The sequence below is a fragment of the Peromyscus californicus genome, unplaced genomic scaffold (genome assembly GCF_007827085.1).
Source record: "Peromyscus californicus insignis strain IS unplaced genomic scaffold, ASM782708v3 Scaffold_8__1_contigs__length_139910024, whole genome shotgun sequence".
Taxonomy (NCBI): domain Eukaryota; kingdom Metazoa; phylum Chordata; class Mammalia; order Rodentia; family Cricetidae; genus Peromyscus; species Peromyscus californicus.
In genome coordinates, this window is record NW_026294606.1 from 5997080 (window position 1) to 6021170 (window position 24091).

General features: G+C 42.5%; 1 protein-coding gene and 1 long non-coding RNA gene across 3 annotated transcripts in view; one reads left to right on the forward strand and one right to left on the reverse strand.

Moving 5' to 3' along the window:
- Positions 1-18329, reverse strand: part of LOC128103286 (uncharacterized) — a 105387-nt gene extending 87058 nt beyond the window's left edge. The window contains exon 1 of the long non-coding RNA XR_008215663.1: positions 17977-18329. This is a non-coding gene — a long non-coding RNA (uncharacterized LOC128103286). The remainder of the gene's footprint in view (positions 1-17976) is intronic.
- Ubqln1 (ubiquilin 1) overlaps positions 17428-24091 on the forward strand; it is a 38417-nt gene continuing 31753 nt past the window's right edge. For both annotated transcript variants that reach the window (XM_052727517.1, XM_052727518.1), the window contains exon 1: positions 17428-17699. In XM_052727517.1, the coding sequence (XP_052583477.1) occupies positions 17547-17699 (153 nt within the window). In that variant the 5' untranslated portion in view covers positions 17428-17546. The remainder of the gene's footprint in view (positions 17700-24091) is intronic.

A 24091-nucleotide genomic window follows, 5' to 3' on the forward strand; every position in this document is an offset into this window, starting at 1 on the left:
TATTTGGGAGCTGGCAAGTGGGACAGAGAAAGACTCACTACAAATGGCATCTAATGTGGGGACACGTATTTCCACATAAAACCTAAGAACACTTAAAAAATATTCCAGACACACAAAAATGGAGCCAAATGCAGCTTCCTAGTCCTACAGTCTCTCATGTGGGTGGCAGTCAGAGATGCATCTCCAGGCCATCGCTGCGGGTGTGAGCTGCCAGCATGCCATGAGCGAAGTGGCACAGTGATTTAAGTTTTGCTCATGCAGACAAAAGTAAAGCAAATTCAGACTAAAAAAAAAAAAAAAACCTCTAAACAGGTTACAGTGTGTTTAACAATGTATGTAGGCTTTTTAAAAAAAAAGAAAAGAAAAAGGACATATACAGTCATAAAAATAGTTTTAAAATAATATAGTCTTTAAAGACAGAAGTAAAGGAGCTGGAAAGATGGCTCAGTGATTAAGAGCACTGGCTGTTCTTCCACAGGTTCTGAGTTCATTTCCCAGCAACTACCTGGTAGCTCACAGCTATCTATAATGGAATCTGATGCCCTCTACTGGCATTCAGTTGTACATGCAAACAGAGCATTCATATAAATAAAGACAGAAGTAAAGTAATAAAGAAAAAAAAAGAATAAGCCACATAAGGATGGGAAATATTATAACACAGGGAGTTTGGACCATATATGGTACTTTGTAAATTTTGAATTAACAGCTGCTGAGAGACATGGGATGGTGAAAGGGACTGCTGAATTAAACCAACCTATATATTCTTAAAATGTCTTAACTTCAAAGTGGAAGTCAATAAGTTACATTGGGGAAGAGATTATGCTTTTGTTTCCATAGAAACAAAAGGCTGTGGATTCATTCAAAGTTGATAGAGATCAGATTTGATCAGGGAAGACACCCTTAAAATCCTGGCTACACCAAAACTATACAGTGGAAAAAAGAAAGCCATCTTCAACAAATGGTGCTGGAATAACTGGATGTCAACATGTAGAAGACTGCAAATAAATCCATATCTGTCACCATGCACAAAACTCAAGTCCTAGTGGATCAAAGACCTCAACATAAATCCAGCTACACTGAACCTGACAGAAGAGAAAGTAGGAAATAGCCTACAACATATTGGCACAGGAGATCAGTTCCTAAATATAACACCAGTAGCACAGACACTGAGCGCAACAATCAATAAATGGGACCTCCTGAAACTGAAAAGCTTCTGTAAGGCAAAGGACACAGTAAATAAGACAAAACAACAGCCTACAGAATGAGACAAGATCTCCACATCTGACAGAGGGCTATTTCCAAAATATATAAAGAACTAAAAAACTAGACAGCAAAATACCAATCCAATTTAAAAATGGGCTATCAATCTAAATAGAATTCTCAACAGAAGAATCTCAAATGGCCAAGAGACATTTAAGGAATTGTTCAACATCCTTAGTCATCAAGGAAATGCAAATCAAAATTACTGTGAGATACCATCTTAACACCTGTCAGAATGGCTAAGATAAAAAACACTGATGACAGCTTATGTGGAAGAGGATGTGGAGCAAGGTGAACACTCCACTGTTGGTGGGAGTGTAAACTTGTACAGCCACTTTGGAAGTCAGTATGGTGACTTTTCAGAAAATTTGGGAATCAATCTACCTTAAGACCCAATGATATCACTCTTGGGTATATACCCAAGGGATGCTCAATCATACCACAAGGACACTTGCTCAACTATGTTCAATAGCAGCATTATTAATAATAGCCAGAACCTGGAAACAACCTAGATGCCCCTCAACTGAAGAATGGATAAAGAAAATGTGGTACATATACACAATGGAGCATTACTCAGATGTAAAAAACAATGACCTCATGAAATTTACAGGCAAATGGACAGAACTAGAATATCATTCTAAGTGAGGTAACCCAGACCCAGAAAGACAAGCAAGGTATTTACTCACTCATAAGTGGATACTAGATGTAAAGCAAAGGATAAATCAGACTACAACCCACAGCTCCAGAGAAGCAAGGAGGACCTTAAGAGTGATGTGCATGGATTGCCTTGGGAAGGGGTAATAGATGAGGTCTCCATGAGTAAACTGAGGAGGAGGGGCAATACAGGGGAGGGGATGGGGTGGAAACATAAGGGAACAGGATGGTCAAGCTGGGGGAGGGACAAAGTGGAAGAACAATGAAAGAGATATCTTGATAGAGAGAGACGTTATGGGGTAAGGGAGAAACCTGGTGCTAAGGAAATTCCCAGGATTTCACAAAGATGACCCCAGATTAATACTACTCGCAATAGTGGAGAGGGTGCCTGAACTGGCCTACCCCAGTAATCAGACTGGTGAATACCTTGACTGTCATCATGGAACCTTCATCTAGTACCAAACTCATAGGAACTCATGACCTTTAGACCAACAGCTGTGGAACCTGCATATGGGAGACAGTTGTGTAGCTTGGTCTGTTTGAAGGGCCCCTGGCAGTGGGATCAGGATCTATCCCTGGTGCATGGCCTGGCTTTCTGGAGTCCATTACCTATAATGCCTTGCTCAGCCTTGATGCAGGGGGAAGGGACTTGGACCTCCTCAACTGAATGTACCAGGTTTGCTGACTCCCCATGGGAGGCTTTACCCTTTTGGAGGAGGGGGTGGAGGGTTGACTGGGGGAGGCTGGGGGGGGAGCAGGAGGAGGGATGAGAGGGGATCTCTGGTTGGTATGTAAAATGAATAAAAAAATTTCTTAAAAAAATTAAAGTCACACACACACACACACACACACACACACACACACACACACACACACATGAATCCTGGCTACAGACATAAAGAAATAAACCTAGAAAAACTATAATACAGATGATGTGTAGCTGAATTTTTCTGTGTCCTACCCAGTCCGCAGCCGCTCAGAACCAAGAAAACACACAGAGGCTTATATTAATTAAAACTGCTTGGCCATTAGCTCAGACCTACCACTGACTAGCCCTTACACTTAAACCCAGCCCATTTCTGTTCATCTATGTGTCACCACATGCTCTGTGGCTTTACCTGTGTGCCATTACATGCTGCTCCCTGAACAGTGGGTTGGCATCTTCTGACTCAACCTTCCTCTTCCCAAGAATTCTCCTTGTCTGCTTATCCTGCATATACTTCCTGCCTGGCTCCTGGCCAATCAGCATTTTATTTATTAACCAATCAGAGCAACACATTCACAGCATACAGAGTGATATCCACAGCAGTGATGTATATTTTACCTGCTCAAACGTAAAACAAAAAATTATCTTTGGCTGGCTTATGTACAATGCATAGTCTATACTTGTGTTAATGTAGATATGTATGTTACCTTTCAAAGTTTATGTGTTTTCAGAGTAAGGGGACCAGACACCAATAAAAATGAGTGGTCAGGGTGATCCAGGCTCTCAGAGTGCCTCTGTTGCCTCAGAGTTCTGCATCAAGAACATTTCAAGGTTGCTGGCTGAGATGGTCCAGCCTCACAGATTATTTTAGCCAGGACTTGACCATTATCCTAATTTTCTCAGGGTCCTCCAAAAATGCCAGTGCCTCCAAACAACAGAAAACAGTCTAGGGAACACAATGTCCATATTCTCAATAAATGGGGTAGGTGGATTTGGGTCATTCAGTGGGCTATGGATGTTTGTCATTGTTTAGGGGGCTTACAAATTGTTATTGGTCATGGTTAGAAAAAAACTGAACAAAGGAGATTCAGGGATCTCTTTCTGAAGAGAAAAAGGGAAGATATAGCATAAAAATAATGAGATAAAAGGGTGGATTGCTGAGTCTACTTTTGAACAACCACTAATCTCAAATATTTTACATTGGTATGGATTTTATATATTGATACAAATTTAATGTTATTTTTGTTAGAACACACTGCACATATGTTTCTACTCTTATTGAAGGTGTTGTACCAATGCAGCTCATTTAACAATGTAATGTAAAATTCTAGTCCTTGAAAGTTATAATTACAAACTATTTAGGATAATAAAGAAATGCAGGTTAGTAGTTAGTCACCTATAATAAACTTACCATGTTAAATATGTTTTCAAGGTCAAACAGAGATATGTTTTAGATAGATAGGTGATCTTCAAATGCTTCAGAGACCTACAGAATATGGCATTTAAGATGTTTTAATAACATAAGGTTTTTGATGACAAAAAAAACCCACATCTGCTCCTGGCAGCACCAATCTACTTCAGAGAAGATAATGGACAACAAAGAAACTCCATATGGAGTTTGCTTTCTTTGCAGCAAAAGCTAGCCATTTGGGCAAGAAAGTGCCCTTGCCTCAACTGCTGACAGTTGCTGTCAAAACTAGACAGTAAGGACACAAAAGACAAGGTAGGACAGTCCTTCAAAATCCCCGCTTTACAGAAAAGTCTGTCAGATATTTTAGACCTATAGGCTGAAGATGGATGCCACAATGTTGCAGAGGAAACTTGGGCGGCTGTCCAGGCAGCCAGCTGTTCCTGTCATTTCTATAGTTTTGGAGGTTGCTTTCTTTACACTTCCTTTTTACTCAAGTTATATTTCATCCTTCTTGGGTCTCTGATGGAAATTGAAGACTAGATAGTTACAGTTTTACAGTTTTCTATGTTACCAAGTTCAAAAAAGAAACTTACATAAGTGATATAAAGTTTATAAGGTTGAAAAACATAAAAACTTAAGTTGTTTATTTAAAAAAAATTTTAAGGTCTACAAAGATATTTTTAGGATGCTAATACAATTTATGATAAAAATGGTTTAGGTATAAAATTTTGGACTAAGACAGGATAGATAATGGAATATTTTCTCTAAATTTGCCAAATGCAAATGGACTGGACATTGTAAATTTAATTATCACCTGATACTTGTTCTTATTGTATATAGTTTTACTGTGTTAGAGTTAAAACCTTTCCTTTTTATTTAGACAAAAAGGGGGAAATGTTGTGGAGTATTCCTTTACACTGTGTGAAGATATGTTACTGTGATTGGTTTGAGAAAAAGCTAAATAGCCAATAAGTAGACAGAGAGGATGCTGGGAAAAAGAAGGTGGAGTTGCCAGTCACATGCAGAGCAAGCAGGATGAGAAATACAGAGATGAAGTAATAAAGCCATGAGACAGAAAGTAAATTAATAGAAATGGGTTAATTTAAGTAATAAGAGCTAGTTAGAATAAAGCCTAAGCTATTGGCTGAGCTTTCATAATGAATAATAAGCTCCATGTGGTTATTTGGGAGCTGGCAGGCAGGACAGAGAAAGACTCACTACATTCTCTGATGAATTTGAGTGGTGTGTCAAGCTGCTGATGCACCATCAACAGACAAAATTGCTGCCTGTGTACATTGATGTGCTATGCCCAGTAACCATCCATCATCACAGACTGAACATAGAGCTATCAGTGTATCTGCTGCACTGGCTGTCATACAGACCATATTGTGGTTCCTGATTAAAGCTCACACATCTATCTCAGTGAAGCGGATCATGTCCTTAGTGTATTGATTACCAGAGGTCTCTGGCAGTCCCTCAGGGATAAAGGTGGTTTCTTCTCTGGTTGATAATTTGTTCAGTTTACGGTATCTCTAGTCCACCCCAGTCAGTTGATTTTTAACCACATAGTTACACGGTTGTGGCTCTTAACACTAATGTGTCTTTTTTTTAACTTTGTGAGCTTTTCACAGTCTGACAGTTGGAACATCTTTCATTGCAAAGGTCACTGCCCAGAGTGTCAGTGGTCAAGGTACTTAGTGGTCTTCTGTACTCCCCATCAATCATTGGCATGTAGTATTGTTCAGTATTGGAAGATTTATTGTTGAGTCCAGCCTGACCTTTGGACAGTTCTTGGTATAGGAGAGTGTGGATTGAGAAATAATAGATATGAAAAATAGAGATGTAGACGTGAAAGTAAAGGACAGAGACACAGAATAGCATCAGGAGGGCTCTGGGTCAACACCACGTCGCCCTGAGTTTATTTTTCACAGCCTCTTCATACCCAAAACAAGTGGGGCAAAAGACCTCCCCCTTTTAAGGACATCATGGTTCAAAGTACGAACAAGTGTAAACACCCCCTTAGTACTCAAGACACTGGGTAACCACACCTTTGGCAAAACATTCTGTTATGCAGACTTGCAGGGGTAAAACAAGCTCAGACCTTGAGTCAAGATGGAATAAGACCTCACTATGGAGTCTCTGTGGGGCCCCACAATATATCAAAATTATCTCAGATCGCCGGGCGGTGGTGGCGCACGCCGGGCGGTGGTGGCGCACGCCTTTAATCCCAGCACTCGGGAGGCAGAGCCAGGTGGATCTCTGTGAGTTCGAGGCCAGCCTGGTCTCCAAAGCGAGTACCAGGAAAAGGCGCAAAGCTACACAGAGAAACCCTGTCTCGAAAAACCAAAAAAAAAAAAAAAAAAAAAAAAAAAAAAAAAAAAAAAAATTATCTCAGATCAAAACCACCTCACATTCTATCTTCATCATTTTTTAGTTCACACACTTCGGTACTAGATATTTTAGTCACTAAATATGGCTATCCTCAGAAAAGAATAACCTCTTCCTGACCATTTCCTAGAAGGTAATGATAAGGACAAAAGAGATGGCATAGGAAGCTTGTAGATTTACTTTGAAAATCCAGAATTGCTGGGTGTGGAAGTTTGAATGTAATTGGCCCCCATAAACTCATAGGGATTAGCACTGTTAGGAGGTGTGGTTGATATATTGTACATCCCAATAAACTTATCTGGGGGTCAGAGAACAGAATAGCCACACAACAGCTACTTGTTTTAAATAGAATAAGAAATGAAATTTTTTGTCTGAATTTGTCAAATGTTAATGGACTGGAAATTGTTAATGTTTATAATGGAGTTTTTGTCTGAATCTGTCAAATGTGAATGGACTAGACATTGTTAATGTAATTCTTGAGTGTATACATTGTATATAAAATATATTGTATATATTTTTTCTTATATTTGTTATAACTTTTTTATTTTAAACAAAAAAGGGGAAATATGATTGATATATTATGTACCCCAATAAACTTATCTGGGGATCAGAGAGCAGAATAGCCACAATATTAAACATAGAGGTTAGGCAGTGATAGCACATGCCTTTAATCTTAGCATTCCAGAGGCAGAGATCCATCCAGATCTCTGTGATTTCAAAGCCACACTGGAAATAGCCAGGCATGGTGACTCACGCCTTTAATCCCAGGAAATGATGGCAGAAAACAGAAAGGTGTAGCTGGAGAATTTCTCTCCAGCTCCCGCCAAGTCCCTCCAGTCCCAGAACCCACTTATAAAATAAACACACAGACTCTTACATTATTTAAACTGCTTGGCCATTAGCTCAGGCCTATCATTGTCTAGCTCTTACTCTTATATTTAGCCCATTTCTATTAATCTATACTTTGCCACGTGGCTCATGGCTTACCAGTACCTTACATCTTCCTTGTCCTGGCCGCGGCTCCAGGCAGTCTCCCTTTTTCTTCCTGTTCCCTCAATTCTCCTCTCTGTTAGTCTCACCTATACTTCCTGTCTGGCTATTGGCCAATCAGTTTTATTTATTAATACATTTGCCATACAGAATATCCCACAGCAGAAAGGTATATAAGGTGTGAGGACTAGGAACTAGACCTTTTTTTAAGCTTTTAGTTTTTAGGCAGCAGTTCAGCTGAGATCCATTCAGATGAGGACTCAGAGGCTTCCAGTATGAGGAAACAAGATCAGCTGAGGAATTGGTGAAGTGAGGTTAGCTGTGGATTGTTCTGTTTCTCTGATCTTTCAGTGTTCACCCCAGTATCTGGCTCTCATGCTTTTATTAATAAGACCCTTTAAGATTTGTGCTACAAGGAGGTGTGGTTTGTTGGAGTAGGTATGGCCTTGTTGGAGGAAGTATGTCACTGTGGGGGGAGGGGCTTTGAAGTCTCATATATGCCCAAGTCATGCCCAGTGCCTCAGTCTATTTCCTGTTGCTTGCAAATCAACATGTAGCAGCTCTGTCTCCAGCACCAGGTCTGCTTGCACACTGCCATACTCCCTGCCATGATGATAATGGACTGAATCTCTGAAAATGTAAGCTGCCACCTCAATTAAATGTTTTCCTTTATAAGAGTTGCTGTGGTCACGTATCACTTAGTCCACTTCCTGTTGCCTTCCAAGATGTAGCCAGCACCATGTCTGCCTGAATACTATCATGCTCCCCACTATGATGATGATGGATTGAACCTCTGAAAATGGAAGCCACCCAAATTAAATGTTTTCCTTTATAAGAGTTGCCATGGTCATGATGTCTCTTCACGGCAATAGAAATCCTAACTAAGACAGAAGTTGGTACCAGGACTTGGGTATTGCCTATGATAGGCCTGACCATGGTTTTGTTTGGAGGAATCTGGACTTTGGTACTCTGGATAAGGAGAACAGTGGAATGCTTTAAGCACTGCTTAATGGGCCATACCAGTAGGAGCATGGAAGACAGTGGTGTTAAGAGTGATTTGAAGCTGGGCAGTAGTGGTGCATGCCTTTAATCCCAGCACTCAGGAGGCAGAAACAGGCAGATCTCTGTGAGTTCGAGGCCAGCCTGAGCTACAGAGCGAGTGCCAGGAGAGGCACAAACCTACACAGAGGAACCCTGTCTCGAAAAACCAAATAATAATAATAATAATAATAATAATAATAATAATAATAATAATTTTTTAAAAAGTGATTTGAACTGTAGAGATCAGAGGTTTCAGAGGAGAAGACTGTTATTATGTGGTCTAGAGATTGGTCTTACAATATTTTGGTGAAGAAAGTGGCTGCTTTTTGCCCTTCTCTGAAAAGTCTGTCTGAGGCTAAAGTAGAGAGTTTTGGATTAATTCTGTAGGCAGAGAAAATCTCAAAACAGCCTCATTTAGACTCTCGTGTGATTATTAGTGTTAACTCTCATGAAGATTTATAATGAAAAGGAGCAAGCTGAGCAAATAAAAATACAAAATGTACAGATTGAGAAAAGGGGCACTAGGAAGTGGAATAGAGTTAAATCCTGTGTTCAAGGAGATAGATTAAGAAATGGAATAAAGGGGGTGGTGGCCTCAGGGCAAGATCCCACCCAGCTAAGTTTCCAACTTGTGAAAAGGTACTAAATAAAAGCTAGGAGCTTGGTGTGGTGGGGTACACCTTTAATTCAAGCACTCCAGAGGTACAGGCTGGCAGATCTCTGAGTTTGAGGCTAGGCTGGTCTACAGAGCAAGTTCCAGAACAGCCAAGCTTAGGCAGTGAAGGAAACCATGGAAAACAGAAAGCTGGTAGAGATGTAAATGAACAAGGGGGCCATATTCCAGCCCCAGTAAGCAGCAGTACTTGGCAGTTTTGGCTACATGGTTCTAGAGTTAAGGATAGAAGAAATGAGTTATGGAATTTGCCTCCATGACTAAAGAAAGCTGCTGAGGCCAGGCATGTGTCTTAGGTGTCCCTGAATGGAGGCCTAGGGAGGACATTGCATGAAGCTGTGAAGTTGAAGCCTGGATTGCCTTGTAGATCCCAAAATGTTGGAGATGCCAGAGTTGTGGGTTACCTGCTGGGGAGAGCTGCTAATAGGGAATGGAACCAGTCCAAGAGAAAGAAGTGTGTTGCAGTTAACAAAGCTGAAAGAAGTTGGTGTTGTGTGATATTTTGTGTTCTGACAAATAAAGCTTGCCTGGAGATCAGAGGGCAGAGCTAGCCACTAGTTAACCATAGAGGCCAGGCAATGATGGAGGCTCACACCTTTGATCCTAGAACATGGGAGGCTCACACCTTTCATTCCAGCACAATTGGGAGGTGGGAACAGGAATATAAGGCTGGTGGAGATAGGATCTCAACCCCCTTTTTGGTCTGAGGATTCGGAGAGGTAAGAAGTCTCTAGTGGCTGCTTTATCCTGATATTTGACTCCTGATTTTTATTGATAAAAATAATTAGGATCACACTTCCAGTTGGAGATCTGAAGAACATTTTGACATCAGACATGGAGATAAAGAGTTTGGAGTTTGTCTAGCTGGTTTTGGTCTTGCTTTTGTCCACTATTTCCTCACTATGCCCTCTGCCCTACATTTTGGAATGCAAACGTATATCCTGTGCCATTATATGTTGGAAGTATTTGATATAGTTTTTGATTTTTATTTTATAGGGGATTATAGTTAAAGAGATTGCATGAATCTCAGAAGAGACATTGAACTTCAGACTTTTAAATAAGTTTGAGACTGTTATAGATTATGGGGACTTCTGAAGTTGGACTGAATGCATTTTTACATTATAATATGGCTATAAGCCTTTGGGGGCCAGGAAGTAGAATGTGGTGGTTTGAAAGAAAATGGCCCCCAAAGGTAGTGGCACTATTAGGTGTGGCATTGTTGAAGTAGGTATGGCCTTGTTGGAGAAAGTGTGTAACTATGGGGGTGGGCTTTGAGGTCTCCTTTGCTCAAGATACCACCCAGTGTCTCAACCACTTCTTGCTGCCTGTGAGTCAAGATGAAAGGACTCTCAGCCCCTTCTATAGCACCATGTCTGCTTGCAACCTGCCTTGCTTCCTGCCATGATGACAATGGACTAAACCTCTGAAAATGTGAGCCACCCCAATTACATGTTTTTCCTTTATAAGAGTTGCCATGGTCATGGTATCTCTCCAGAGCAACAGAAACCCTAACTAAAAAGACAGTGAAGTCTTCTGAGAAGGTTCTCCTGACCTGGCTGGGTCTGCTGTATGCATCAGACAGCTCTGGCCACATAATCAGTCTTCTCAAACTGTCCCTAAGAGTGAGCACAGCCAGGCAGTGGTGGCGCATGCCTTTAATCTCAGCTCTCAGGAGGCAGAGCCAGGTGGATCTGTGGGTTCGAGGCCAGCCTGGTCTAGAGAGCGAGATCCAGGACAGGCACCAAAACTACATGGAGAAACCCTGTCTCAGAAACAAAACAAAATAAAATAAAACAAAACAAAAAGAGTGAGCACAAACTGCAGCAAGTTTCTTGAGGATGACTGTCACTCAGAAAATAAGGGACAGGCCTTGAGTCCTGCCCACTAAGTACAGTAGGAGAGTAAGACAGCAGGGAATAGATTAACTCTTGCCCCTCTTAAGCAAAGCATCTGTCAACACTTCTGAGTATCTTTCCCACTAGCATCCATGTTTACCCTTTGCCAGCCATTCTGTAGGGTAGATGAATGCTACTTACTGTGTGGCACAGTTACCATATTTTGAATTGATGCTCTTAGGCAGTTTCTCCATAAACAAGAACTAAACTGAATATTCAAACTAAGGTGTAGCGATCAACCATTTTGAAGGTCCTGCCTGCCTGTACTTCCCAACTGATGCAGGTCACAATTTTGGCCTCTAATAATTACTAACATTTTCTTTCAGGTGCACCACATACATCATCAGCACTGTATTATACAAAAGTCAGCAATAATACCCCACTCTGGAAACAGTGACTTAGGGCTAGTCATAAGAGCCCCAAGAGTTCAACAGATCTCTGGAGAAAATTGTCTAAAAATGAGACTGGTTAGGATTGTTTCAGGAGCTTCTCAGAAGGATGGCTGGTTGGTATTTATGTGTCTCTTGTATATGTTATTCCTACAATGTGAACATCCAATTGAAAGAGATGGAACAAAATCTGGCCTTATTTTAGCAGGAATGATCAATGGTCACATTAGCCTGGGGGAGTATTCAAGTGGACTGCAGCTCACTGTTGTTGTGACCAGTAAGACTGTTCTAGATTTCCTCCTTGCAGGCCATGACAAAGGATGTGAAAACTCTGATATTTCTAGTACCTGGACTAATGCTTTGGATCAAGTGAAAAAGTCAATACAGATACAATAATTAGGCAGAGCCAACGTAGAGTCTGATGGTTTATGGTATTTGTTTAGATAGCCTAGGAGTGGAGCACTACAGAATGTGGCCCTTAATTCTGCAGGCTGCTCTTGTCTTGCTAACAGTCTTGTGGACAGTAACCTTATTAAAGCAAAGTAAAACAAATTGAGATGGTTTGTCCCAGAACCTGGAGTTGAGACTGATCCATGACCAGAGGACTGTCACGCTCACAGACAGTGAAGACTGCAGTGACAATGTGCAGGTAGTTGAAATATAGTTCTTTATGGGGTCCTTCTGCTTGCATTTTGTTGTGTGATAAAACTTTTCCTGGGGAGACACAACACACACCCCTACTCACCCCAGATAGGGATACCAGGACAGACTGAAGTAGGGATACCACCAAAGTCCAATTTGGTAAGCGGATGAGTTTTTCTGAAGTTACTTACAGGAATATATGTGAGGGGCTTCTTATAGAAGCAGAAATGAGTAAAGACAGCTGCATCAGCAAAGCCCATTCCAGCATGGGTGACAACTCACAAGGCTGGGAAACCTGAGCTCACTGCACAGACTACAGGCAAGTCATCAGGTTGGAGAGTGTTCTTTCTTGGTGCCTCGTTGGCGTTAACCATCTTCCAGGCAGCTGGGCTGGGGTCAGTCTTTTTTGCTGTTTGGCTTGTCTGAGGATCTCCTTAGCCACTCTGTTTCTATTGCTTACTTGTCTGAGAATCTCCTTAGCAACTCTGTTTCTATTGCTGACTTTTGCAGGAAGTGGACCTAGAGAATCTGGTCAGTTTCAGGGACTTCCTGAAGCTATTTTGAGTTGTTTACCTTCCTAATTAAGGAGTTTTCCTGAAGGATAGAATGTTTCAATCTCAGAGGAAACTCTTTCGCAACACCTATCCAAGCCTAGTCTACAGAATTCTTGTGTACATTGTTGCATATAAAGGAGGCCTGCTTATCTGGGCGGGCCAACCATCCTTAGGAAGAGAACAAACAGAAAGTGACAACCGAAGTAGAGAGTAAATGATGTGGCAGCAAGTCACAGAACATAGGTATCCTCCAGAAACCAGAAAAGGCAAGAGATGGATTCTCCTGAGTGCTCCAGAGGTAAAAGCCTTTCCTGAAAGACCTGATTTCAGTCCTGAAGACCTGTTTTCCCTAAGATGCCTTATTATCCTAGAAAATTTGTTTTGCAGTTTAAAATTTTGTTACTGCAAAGCGTCCACCATTTCTATACAGCTCACCTGCTTATGGTTTCCACAATGTATAACAGCAAAATCTTTACATAGAGAAGCTCAGGAAACACATTTTAAATCCAATTGTTTGGGGTAAATCTGTCATCTGCAAAGAAATTATTAGGCCTGCAATTTTGAAAACCAGTAAGACTGGAGCCAAAGCCTACCTACCAGAGCAGTTACATTGTGTTCCTAGTTTCCAGGAGAACCAGTCTTACAACTTCTGTGAGATGGACTGCACTGGGAGGTGTGTGTTTAATAGATGCCACAGGAAGATTCACTGGGATATTCTTAGGCCTCTTCCCAAATCCTAAGTATATCCCAGCTAGATAAAAAAAACAAGGTCACAAAATACAACTGAAATTAAATGTAAGTTTATAATGGGATCTTGGCAATACTACACTAAGATTTATCTTAAATATTACACAGATGTGAAACTAAAAGAACTTTCATAAAATGCCATTTCTTTTTCTTTTCTAGGTAGGCCTCAGACTATGCAGCTGAAGATGATCTGTACTTCAGATCCTCCTGCCTCTATTGAAGCTCTTGGGCTTTATTTTATACAGATTGCACAATAGGGAAGTGTCCTGGTTAGTGTTGCTGTTGCTATGATGAAACACCATGACCAAAAGCAACTTGAAGAAGAAAGGGTTTATTTGGCTTCCACTTACACATCATCATCAAAGGAAGTCAGGACAGGAACTCAAAGAGGCAGGAGCTGATGCAGATGCCATGAAGAGGTGCTGCTTACTGGCTTGTTCCTCATGGCTTGCTCAACCTGCTTTCTTGTAGAACCCAAGACCACCAGTTAAGGGGTGGCCCCACTCACAATAGGCTGGCCCTCTCCCATCAATTACTAATTAAGAAAATGTAATGCCCCACAGGCTTGCCTACAGCCTGATCTTATGGAGGCATTTTCTCAATTGAGGTTCCTTCCTCTCTGATGACTCTAGCTTGTGCCAAGCTGACATAAGACTAGCACAGGGCCGGGCGGTGGTGGCGCACGCCTATAATCCCAGCACTCGGGAGGCAGAGCCAGGCGGATCTCTGTGAGTTTGAGGCCAGCCTGGGCTACAGAGTGAGATCCAGGACCCGCACCAAAACTACACAGAGAAACCCTGTCTGGGGGGGGGGAGAGACTAGCACAGGGGGTAACATAGAGTGCATGTTACTTTTATCTATCTGACATATAAATGACATTGTGTTTGTTATATTAATTCTTATACACAGGCTTAGAATAAACTTGGTAAATGGTGCACAATAAACTCTTAATTCATGTTGTCAAGGAATACTCCCCCCAACACAAGGTTTTTCTGTGTAGCCCTAGCTGTCCTAGAACTTTCTCTATAGACCACACTGCCCATGAAATCAGAGATTTGCCTCCCATGTGCTGGGACGAAAGCCATGAGCCACTACCTAGTTGGAGCTGCTCAAACTAGCTTGTGAGAGCTGAATGGTTAATTCCCCAGTGACCTCAAGTTGGTAGTTTAAATTGGACATTTGCAAGGAAGTTGGGAAATGCTATCCATCAATCCTTGATTCAGTATTTGGGAATCAATTGTACTCAACTAAATGTAGAACAGTTGAAATATATTCTTTTTTTTTTTTTTTTTTTTTTTTTTGGTTTTTCAAGACAGGGTTTCTCTGTGTAGTTTTGCGCCTTTCCTGGGACTCACTTGGTAGCCCAGGCTGGCCTCGAACTCACAGAGATCCGCCTGGCTCTGCCTCCCGAGTGCTGGGATTAAAGGCGTGCGCCACCACCGCCCGGCCTGAAATATATTCTTATAATTATCTCTAGACCAACCACTTAATAAAAGCCAACCCCCCCCTGCAAAAAAAAAAAAAAAAAAGGCTCTAGACATCTAGACCAAAGATTAACAACGTATCCCCACTGAATATTTTGGAGAGAGAATGTATGGCCTACTGGACCCCCATCCTTGGAGAAAGTTTACAGATCCCTTATCTAGAAAATCCCTGTCCACATTGCCAATGGTCCTTTATAATCTATGATTCTGTCAGGTTAACATCATGATGATGGGCAATTAAAGACACCCTATCTTCTTGACTGTGATGGTTAATTTTGATTATCAACCTGCTTATACACACCTAAGGCATCAGTGAGGCTCATCTTTTGTACCTACCTTTTGATTAAAGCAATGAAGAAAGCAATACACTAAATACTCATAAATATGCCATATTGCGAAAATTCCTTCCCAGGGGACAACAGAAGCAATGGCTACCTCCTCTAAGGTCTCAACAAACCAAGGCATGATTCCACCAAAGTTCACTTGGGAGAACCTGTGAGTTTATTGTACTTCCTTACACAGCATAGGCGAGGGGTTCCTTACAGGGATGCAGACGCTCCCAGAATGCCTTTACACAGCAGTGGTGAGGGCCTTCACTTAGTCACATAGATGGGGCCTTCTCCCCTAAGTCTCTTCAGGGCCTATTTACCCTAGCCCTTCCTTGTACATTAACCTGTATACAATTAGGGCAGCGTTGCAAACAGATCTTGTGACTCTACCTACCATCCCATGATGGGTTGTGACAGTCAAGACTAGCTGGGATCAACCTTTTCCAAGAGAATGCAGCTGAACTCCCCAAAGGTGGCAGTTGCTTGCTTGGCTGGGAGAACAGTCATTCACAACATGTTATATTAGAAATTTTTAGAAATCAATATAGGCTGAGTGGTGGTGGCACACACCTTTGATCCCAACACTCAGGAGGCAGAGGCAGGGAGATCTCTGTGAGTTCGAGGCCAGCCTGGTCAACAGAGTGAGTTCCAGGACAGCCACGGCAACACAGAGACACTGTCTTAAAAAAAAAACAAAAAAAAAAAAAGAAAGAAAGAGGAAAAAAAAAACAGACAAAATGGACAATTACAAGACTATTCCATATGTACACTGTTAGAGGTTATCTACAGCCGATTTATTAGAGCACAAGAATTCAGGTTTCTAAAGGGCAAGGGACTGAAGACTTTCAGGGGAATGTGATATAAGAATAAATAAAGGTAGGCAGGGGAAGGTAAGAGAGGTCACTGTGGGCATGAGAGGCAGCCTAGGGAAAATAAACAGGGAGAATACACCATGAAGGAAAACAAGACAGCAACAGGGAACTAATGAAATTGGGAAGAAATTTTACTTAAATATACAGGAGAAAAATTCCCAAATGCTTGCTAGCCCAATGGTGGAACTTTCTACCCCAAGAAGTAACACTCTTCTTATACCTGGACATAAGCCTTGTAACTTCTTCCTGTTACTGAACAATGCTGGCAGGCATTTAAGTGATATCAAATCATACCTGTATTGTAATTTATACCTTTGAAACTCTGACCCAGATTTCAAAGGGCTCTGCTCAGAAGTGTTGATGCAACAGTAGTTGATCATAGAACAGGGTTCGATGGCCCAAGAGCAGAAATATGGAATGTCTTTGCATATTTGGGTCACAGTATGCTGTCAGGGTTCACATTTGTGAAATGCTGATTAATATAAACTGCCAGGATGTATTGCAAGTTATCTTTATGAATAAATGACGTGGGATTCACACATAAAATAGCTTATTTGTACCTACATTATACTGAAAATATTTTTCAACGATTATCCCCGAATCCACCTCAAGCCTGAGGGGTACAGTAACTTAATTGGACAGACTACTAAAGGCACGCATCAGCTAGGCTAAATCCTACCCGTGGGGTGGACAGTCCTGGGCATCCTGTTTCTGTCCCACACAGCTTGGAAGACAAACAAGGGTTGCGCTATCTTGCCCAAACCGGTCTGCCTCCAGGGAGGGAAGCTCTGGCCTCACTGAAACAATCTCGAGGCCATCGGAAGACCCTTCTCCTCCAGTGACTCAGCTTGCAACCCCTGAGCACGAAACAGGACAGTTCCAGCCCCCTTTACCCGGGCAAACACCGGGCGTATTAGAACAAAGTAACTCGCCGCTCTTTGTAGGCCGACGCCCACGGGGACCAGGTCGGGAGGATACCGGGACGTGAGCACCGGTGCGCCAGGCCGCTTCTAGCAATTTCGCTGGCCTGACGTCATCTTAGTGCACCATCATGGTGCCGTCCAGAATCCCCGACTCCTTTCTTTGAACGAAGGGTGGGCGAAGCGAACTGAGTGATGCTCTCTCGCCGAGCCCAGCGCTCCTTCGAACTGGAGGAGGAGGCCGCGCTTCGTCCACCAGCTAAGAAAGGAGGGAGCCCTGCGATGACTCGGCTCCTTCGCCAACGCGCTACCCGGCGTGCCTCGCGCCACCGGCCGCCATGAGTCGGCGCCGCGGCCAGCGCGTTACCCAGCGTGCCCTGCGCGGCGCCGGCGACGGACGTGGGGGAGGTGCAGGAGGAGGAAGCGGCGGCGACGCGGAGAGTCCCCGCGTCCACACGGCAGCCGGTCGCCCACCCGGGCCCGCACCCGCACCCGCAGCCCGCGTCTACGCGCCCTCGGTGGCCCCGCAGCCTGCCGCGCCCCGCGGACTCGGCCGCAGCCCCCAGCGTCCCGGTCGCCTGAGTCACCGCCATGGCCGAGAGCGCGGAGAGCGGCGGCCCCCCGGGCGCGCAGGACAGTGCGGCCGACGGCGGCCCCGCCGAGCCCAAGATCATGAAGGTCACGGTGAAGACGCCGAAAGAGAAGGAGGAGTTCGCTGTGCCCGAGAACAGCTCGGTCCAGCAGGTGAGGTCCCGGGCCGGGCAGCCGCCGTGTCGCCGGCGGGGAGGGAAGGGCGGCGTTGGGGAGGCCAGGCCGGGCGGCGGCCCCGCCAGGTTCCGCTGCGGGAGCTCTGCGGGGCCTGGACGGGCGGGCCGCGCGGCCTGGGCTGGGCCGCGCCGCGGCCGACGAGCTCCGGGCCTCGGGACCCTTCTCCTCACAAAGGAGCCGGGCGCTGGGGGGAGGCTGGGCGCGGGCGGCGCTCGGCCTTCGGTCGGGCTGGGTGGGGGGGTCATTGTTTTACCTGCTTGCGAATCGGAGAGGCTTGGGGGTGAGAAGCACGTGAGGTTTAGTTCTCAGCTTTGAATACTGAAGTCTTTCCCACCTTTCAGCCTTTTATATAAAAATTATGACGTGGAATTGTTTTCAGTCACATTGTAATAGCTCACGCCCGAAGGGGGAAAGTAAATGACTTTGATTCATAGGCGACTTGCTGTTTCTGTTTCAATACAGTCGTCATCGCTTAGCTGCAGTCGTTGGATAGGTTTTTTGTTTGGTTTTAGGGGGACGAGAGCTATACCTGGCTGGATATTAGTGGTTGCAACCGAACGCAAGGAAACAAAATTGGTGTTAATGGGAAATCTTAGTAAACGAGTTTTACTAAGCTTTAAACTCTGTTCAGGAAAATAAATTTTGCAACTAATTAAGAGCCTTGGTAGAATTTGTCAAATTTATCTTTTCAACGCATTCTAGAGCACTTGAATTGTTGACAGTCTCAAACGTTGTGCAGTTTTGTGTGAGGAAGCAGTTAACCACTGGAATGGACCTTCAAGTTCTCTGAACGTTTATCTCGTTCCAAAGGTGAAGCCGTTTTTTGTGAAGCAGGAGGGTGTGTGGCATCAGCTGAGAGAAACTCTTGTTGACTGAATCATCATTCCTTGTTTGTTAACGCTATTAAAAAGTTTTGCCGGGCGGTGGTGGCGCACGCCTTTAATCCCAGCACTTGGGAGGCAGAGCCAGGCGGATCTCTGTGAGTTCGAGGCCAGCCTGGGCTACCAAGTGAGTCCCAGGAAAGGCGCAAAGCTGCACAGAGAAACCCTGTCTCGAAAAACCAAAAAAAAAAAAAAAAAAAAAAAAAAAAAAAAAAAAGTTTTAACATTTTTGTGTTTTTCAGCATGTCTGTGCGTCACACACCATTGACATTTTCCTGCATTTGCTGTTTTATGCGTCTCTTATTTCTAAAATACACTTCGAAGTTATAAATATCAGCATTATCTGATAAGGCACATAAGGCGAGCGCATGTTAGTAACTTGAGAACAACTGTTTTGAAAGATTTATTCCAAATAGATTTGAGGTGCAATGAGATGCACGTGGTTTGCCTTCGCCAGTTTTCACAAATCCATCTACACCTGTGTCAGCACACAACTAGGTGTAGCCTGTTAGAGTTGACTAGAAAGGTTTGGTCTCACCTTTTCTTTTCAAGTCACTTTTTGTCACTCCTGTGGGGATTTTTTTTTCCCCCACCAGAGATTGAGTTTGCCTGTTCAGAAGTTCCCATAAGCAGAGTCACATATAGTGCAATCGTTTGGGTAAGGCTTTTTTTTTTTTTTTTCCTTCTTTCCCTCACTCCACTTATTTTGTGAGTGTTTGCACTCCCCCTACCCCAGAGATTTGCATACTAGGCCCAGGCTCCATTTTACCACTGAACCATGTCCCCAGCTCAGTACTGTGGTTTTCCATACCTTGAATGTACCAGTGTACTTACTGCCCCGGGTCTTTTTTCAGCCGGTTTGCAGTTCCTGTGAACAGCCTCAAATAAATCATTTTGAGACTATATCCTTTTCTCTGCATTAGAATAGTTCTGTTTAGTTTGTTGTTGTTGGGGTTTTTTGTTTGTTTGTTTGGTTGGTTGGTTTTTTGAGACAGTTTTTCTGTGTAGCAGCCCTGGCTGTTCTGGAACTCTGTAGACCAGACTGGTCTCAAGCTCACAGAGGTCCACCTGCCTCTGCCTCCCTAGTGCTGCGATCAGAGGCGAGCGCAAACATGCCCTGCTTGTTTTTTTGTTTTGTTTTGTTTTTAAAGACAGGATTTCATCATGTAGTCCCAGCTGCCCTGGAACTCACCTTGGAGCTTGCTTTGTAGACCAGGCTGGCTTTGAACTCACAGATTCATCTGCCTCTGCCCCCTGCCTCCCAAGTGCTGGGGTTAAAGACCTGCACCACCACGCCTGTCCAGTTTTGTTTAGTTTTATAAGAAGCAGTCAACAGCATATGGGTGTGTGTTTCTGTCTCTCTGTATCCTTGCTAATATTTGCTATGAACAGTTTTTTTGTTTTTAATTGTAGCTGTTTAATGAATGTGTAGCTAATATTAAATTATGAAGCTCTTGAGTCTGAGACTCCCAGTTTAGATTTCCATCATCCTGAAGCTTCCACTTTTTACTTCAGGACATTAGAAATAATATTTTATAAATAGAAAAAATTATTTATATGAACATTTGTAAGATTTTTTTGTAATAGTGGCACTAAAACTTTAAATTCCATGGAAGTTTATATTTTACTGTGCTGTAACTAAAAATGACTTTAAAGCTTTCTTAAAGTCACTTATTCTGATATTGGTTAATGTTTAAAGTTTTGTCTGTTTTCTGTGGAAACAGAAAATATGATAAAAGTTGAAAGCTTACTACCCTTGCACCACAAACTGAAAACACATCAAACTGCTGAGTGAGGAGAGTACACTTAGAAACATATACAAGAAAAAGATAAAATTTTTTTACAGAATTTATTAGATTTGATACTTGCTATACATTAAAGCTTGTCAATGAGCAATGTTTGATGGCAGTAGGATTTCCTTTAAAAATACCTAGTAGTTAGTAATTGTGAAGAGGCTGGGGCATAGTTCAGTGTTGGAGCATGTGGTTCAGATACAGGAGACCCTGGTTGAATCCCCAGCACACCCCCACATCCTAAGTGGCAGGCTGATGTTGGGAATTATTTGATTCTGAAAATTCTTAACCTATGAAGGGGAAGGAGGAAAAGAATGATTTTTGGTTGTCCTGGAACTCTGCCGACCAGGCTGGCCTTGAACTCAGATCTGCCTCCCTTTGCTCCGGAGTGCTGGGACTAAAGGTGTGCGCCACCACCTCCTCCTGGCTGGCAAATCACATTAAAAACATGTGTTAGCACACAAAGTAATGGGTTTCATTATGGTAGGAAATCTCTCTTAAAAATCTTTGTGTGTTGTGTGTGAGAGAGGGAAAGGGGGAGACATATCCAGAGTCTCAGGATTGTGGAGGTTGGAGGACCACTTCAGGTATCATCTTTCTTTGCCTTCCCCCTTGCTTTGTGATAGGGTCGTCTTGTTTGTTTCATAATCCCTGTCTGTGGTAGCTCACTGTATGAGCACTTCGATTGCAGGCCTGACTTGGTTCTGAGGGTTTGTACTTAGGTCCCCCTTATATTTGGGTGAAGTGCTTAACCCATTGATCCATCTCCCAGCTTCAATACCCCATTTTCTGTGACTGTTATAGTTAATTAGATGAATTATCTTAAACCTCCTCAGTAATTTGTAAATTAAGTAATTTAAATCCCACATACACATAGGGTTTCTCTGTGAAACAGCCCTGGCTGTCTTGAACTCTCGTTGTAGAACAGGCTGGCCTTGAACTCAGAAATCCACCTGCCTCTGCCTCCTGAGTACTGGGATTAAAGGCATGTGCCACCACACCCAGCTGATTTTTATTTCTTTTTATTTAATTTTGGGACAGGATCTCTGTTGACCAAGCTGGCCTGGAACTCAGATCTGCCTGCCTCTGCCTCCTGAGTGCTAGGACTAAAGGCATGCACCACCAGGCCCAGCTTAATTCTTGATTTTTTTTTTTTGTGTGTGTGTATAACCAACAAATAGAAACAAGATTTCTATGCAGTACCATGTACAGTTGGCATTTAATAAGTATTACTTGTTTTATATGTATTAATAAAGCTTGAAATTTTACCCAAATTAGAGCAAAAACATTTTTTTTCATGGAGTAGCTAGAATGAATTGTGTAATGTTTAATTTGTTATTTATGAGTAACTGGAACAGTTTATATTCCACAGTGGTTTCATTAATAAAGATTCTTTATAAAATAGATTTTGAAAAGGCAAATGTGTAGTGGCTTTGTGTATGAGACTTTTTCTGCTACTTATGAGCAGGCAGCTTTGAGAATTCCAGGATTCTTGGTCAAAAGGCAAAAGGGTGTGTGTGTGTGTGTATTGGTGGAGAGAGAGAATGGAGGGGAGCTTGTGCATAACTTTTAAATGTGAGCCCTTCTTTGATGAGGGAGATTACATACTTCTAGGTCATTACAAGTAACATTGACATGATGCCGTGCAGGGTATGAAACTCCCATGCTCATCTTAATGCTAAGAGCCGCATGCGGGTGTTGAGCTTGTAAAATTGTCGTTGCGCACTGAGTTAAGCTATATTGTAGCTATGAAATATCAGCCAGGTTTGGGGAATTTGGTATTTTTCAAAAACTTTAATAGACTTTAGAGATAGTAAGTGTTAAAATAATATTTTGCACACACTACATTAAATAATATGTAAATGTGAATCTGACTTCTTTCTGGTGTTGGGGTTTGAACCCAGGGCCTCTTGTGCTATGTGCTCTACCACCATGCTATCCTCAGTCTCTACTTTTCTAGTGTGTCTGCTTGAATGTTTGAAATCATTTCTGTGGTTTCTGTTGTATTTTTCTGGACAGCATCTCATCTTAGGTTGAGCCAGTATCACAGGATATATGTCCCTGAGATTAGTGTTTTATGTGCTCTAAAGAATTACCAAGAACTGATGTGAAGATTCTAATTAGCAGAGAATTAACTTTAACAGCATAATTTAAGATTTCAAAGCCAGGCGGTGGTGGTACATGCCTTGAATCCCAGCACTTGGGACACAGAGGCAGGTGAATGAATCTCTTGAGTTCGAGGCCAGCCTGGTCTGCAAGGCCAGTTCCAGTACAGGCACCAAAGCTACACAGAGAAACACTGTCTCAAAACCAATCAATCAATCAATCAATCAATCAATAATAAATAAATAAATAAATAAGTGAATGAATAAATGAATAATAAATAAATAAAAAATTCAGAGACTGTTCAATTGGTTCCTTTAAGCTGTAATTGACATCATTTTTAAAAGAACATTCTTAGGCTTATGTAACACCTCCCTACCCCCCACCCTTACCCCTGAGAAATCCTATACTCTCCCTTGTTTTAGTTTTTGAAGCAAGTTCTCTCTGTAGAGTCCAGGCTAGCCTTCAGTTTGCTGTCTTCTGCCTCAGCCTTCCTAGTGCTGGGATTAGGTTTTGTGCTGTGTTTGCCTTAGAATGTTTTCATAGATCATCTGAATTGTAGTCTAGCAGTACTTTTTTTTTTTAAAGCATTTCTTTATTCATATGTGTGTGTTTGTGTGTGTGGTGGCCATCAAAATAACGTGTGGGTCCTAAGGATTGAAGTCATGGCGCCAGATATGATGGCAAATACCTTTACCTTCTGAACTATCTCAAAATTGCCCCAAGTATTTCCTATGTATTGCTAAGTAATATGCTACTCTGAATGTGTACCACATTTGATTGCTTCATCACCTACTGGACATTAAGTTTCTGTTTTGTGTTATGAATAATGTCTCCATGAACACTTGATTTGTGTGCTTTTTTTGTGGACATATGGTTTCATTTTTCTTGGGTGTAGACCTAGAAGTAGAATTGCTGGATCACATGGTAACTGTATGTTTAAATCTCTGGGTAATTGCCAAAGTATTTTCTAAACAGGCTGTTTCAATTACTAGTTTCTCATTGACACTTTCTATTGTCTGACTTTGATTATAACTGTCCCAGTGGCTGTTGAGTGTCACTAAGATATTGTTTATTATTACTAATACTCTTTTAGGATGGCCATGTCATAGTAATTTTGCGATGTTGTGTTTTTTTTGTTTTTGTTTGGTTTGAGTTTTTTGTTTTGTTTTTCTGAGGCAGGGTCTCTGTGTTACTCTGGCTGTCCTGGACTCACTCTTTCAGTTGGCCTCAAACTCACAGAGAGCCACCTGCCTCTGTTTCCCAAGTGCTGGGATTAAAGGTGTGCACCACCACCGATGGGCTAGAGATATTGTGGGTTTTTTTTTTTTTTAAATATCACAAATGATTTTTGGCAGATTTTGAGATTATGGGATATTTGCAACATGCAGAAAAACCCAGCTGTCATATGTTGAAGTGACTGACAAGATGGCTCAGAGGATAAAGGGGCTGTCATCAGTCCTGACAGCCTGAAGCTTGAGTCACAGCTACTCACAGTGGAAGGAGAGAACTGACTCTCAGAAGTTGTCCTCTGATTTCCATTGTGCATCTTGTCCTGTGTGTCCTCCTTCCCATAACAGTGTGAATATAA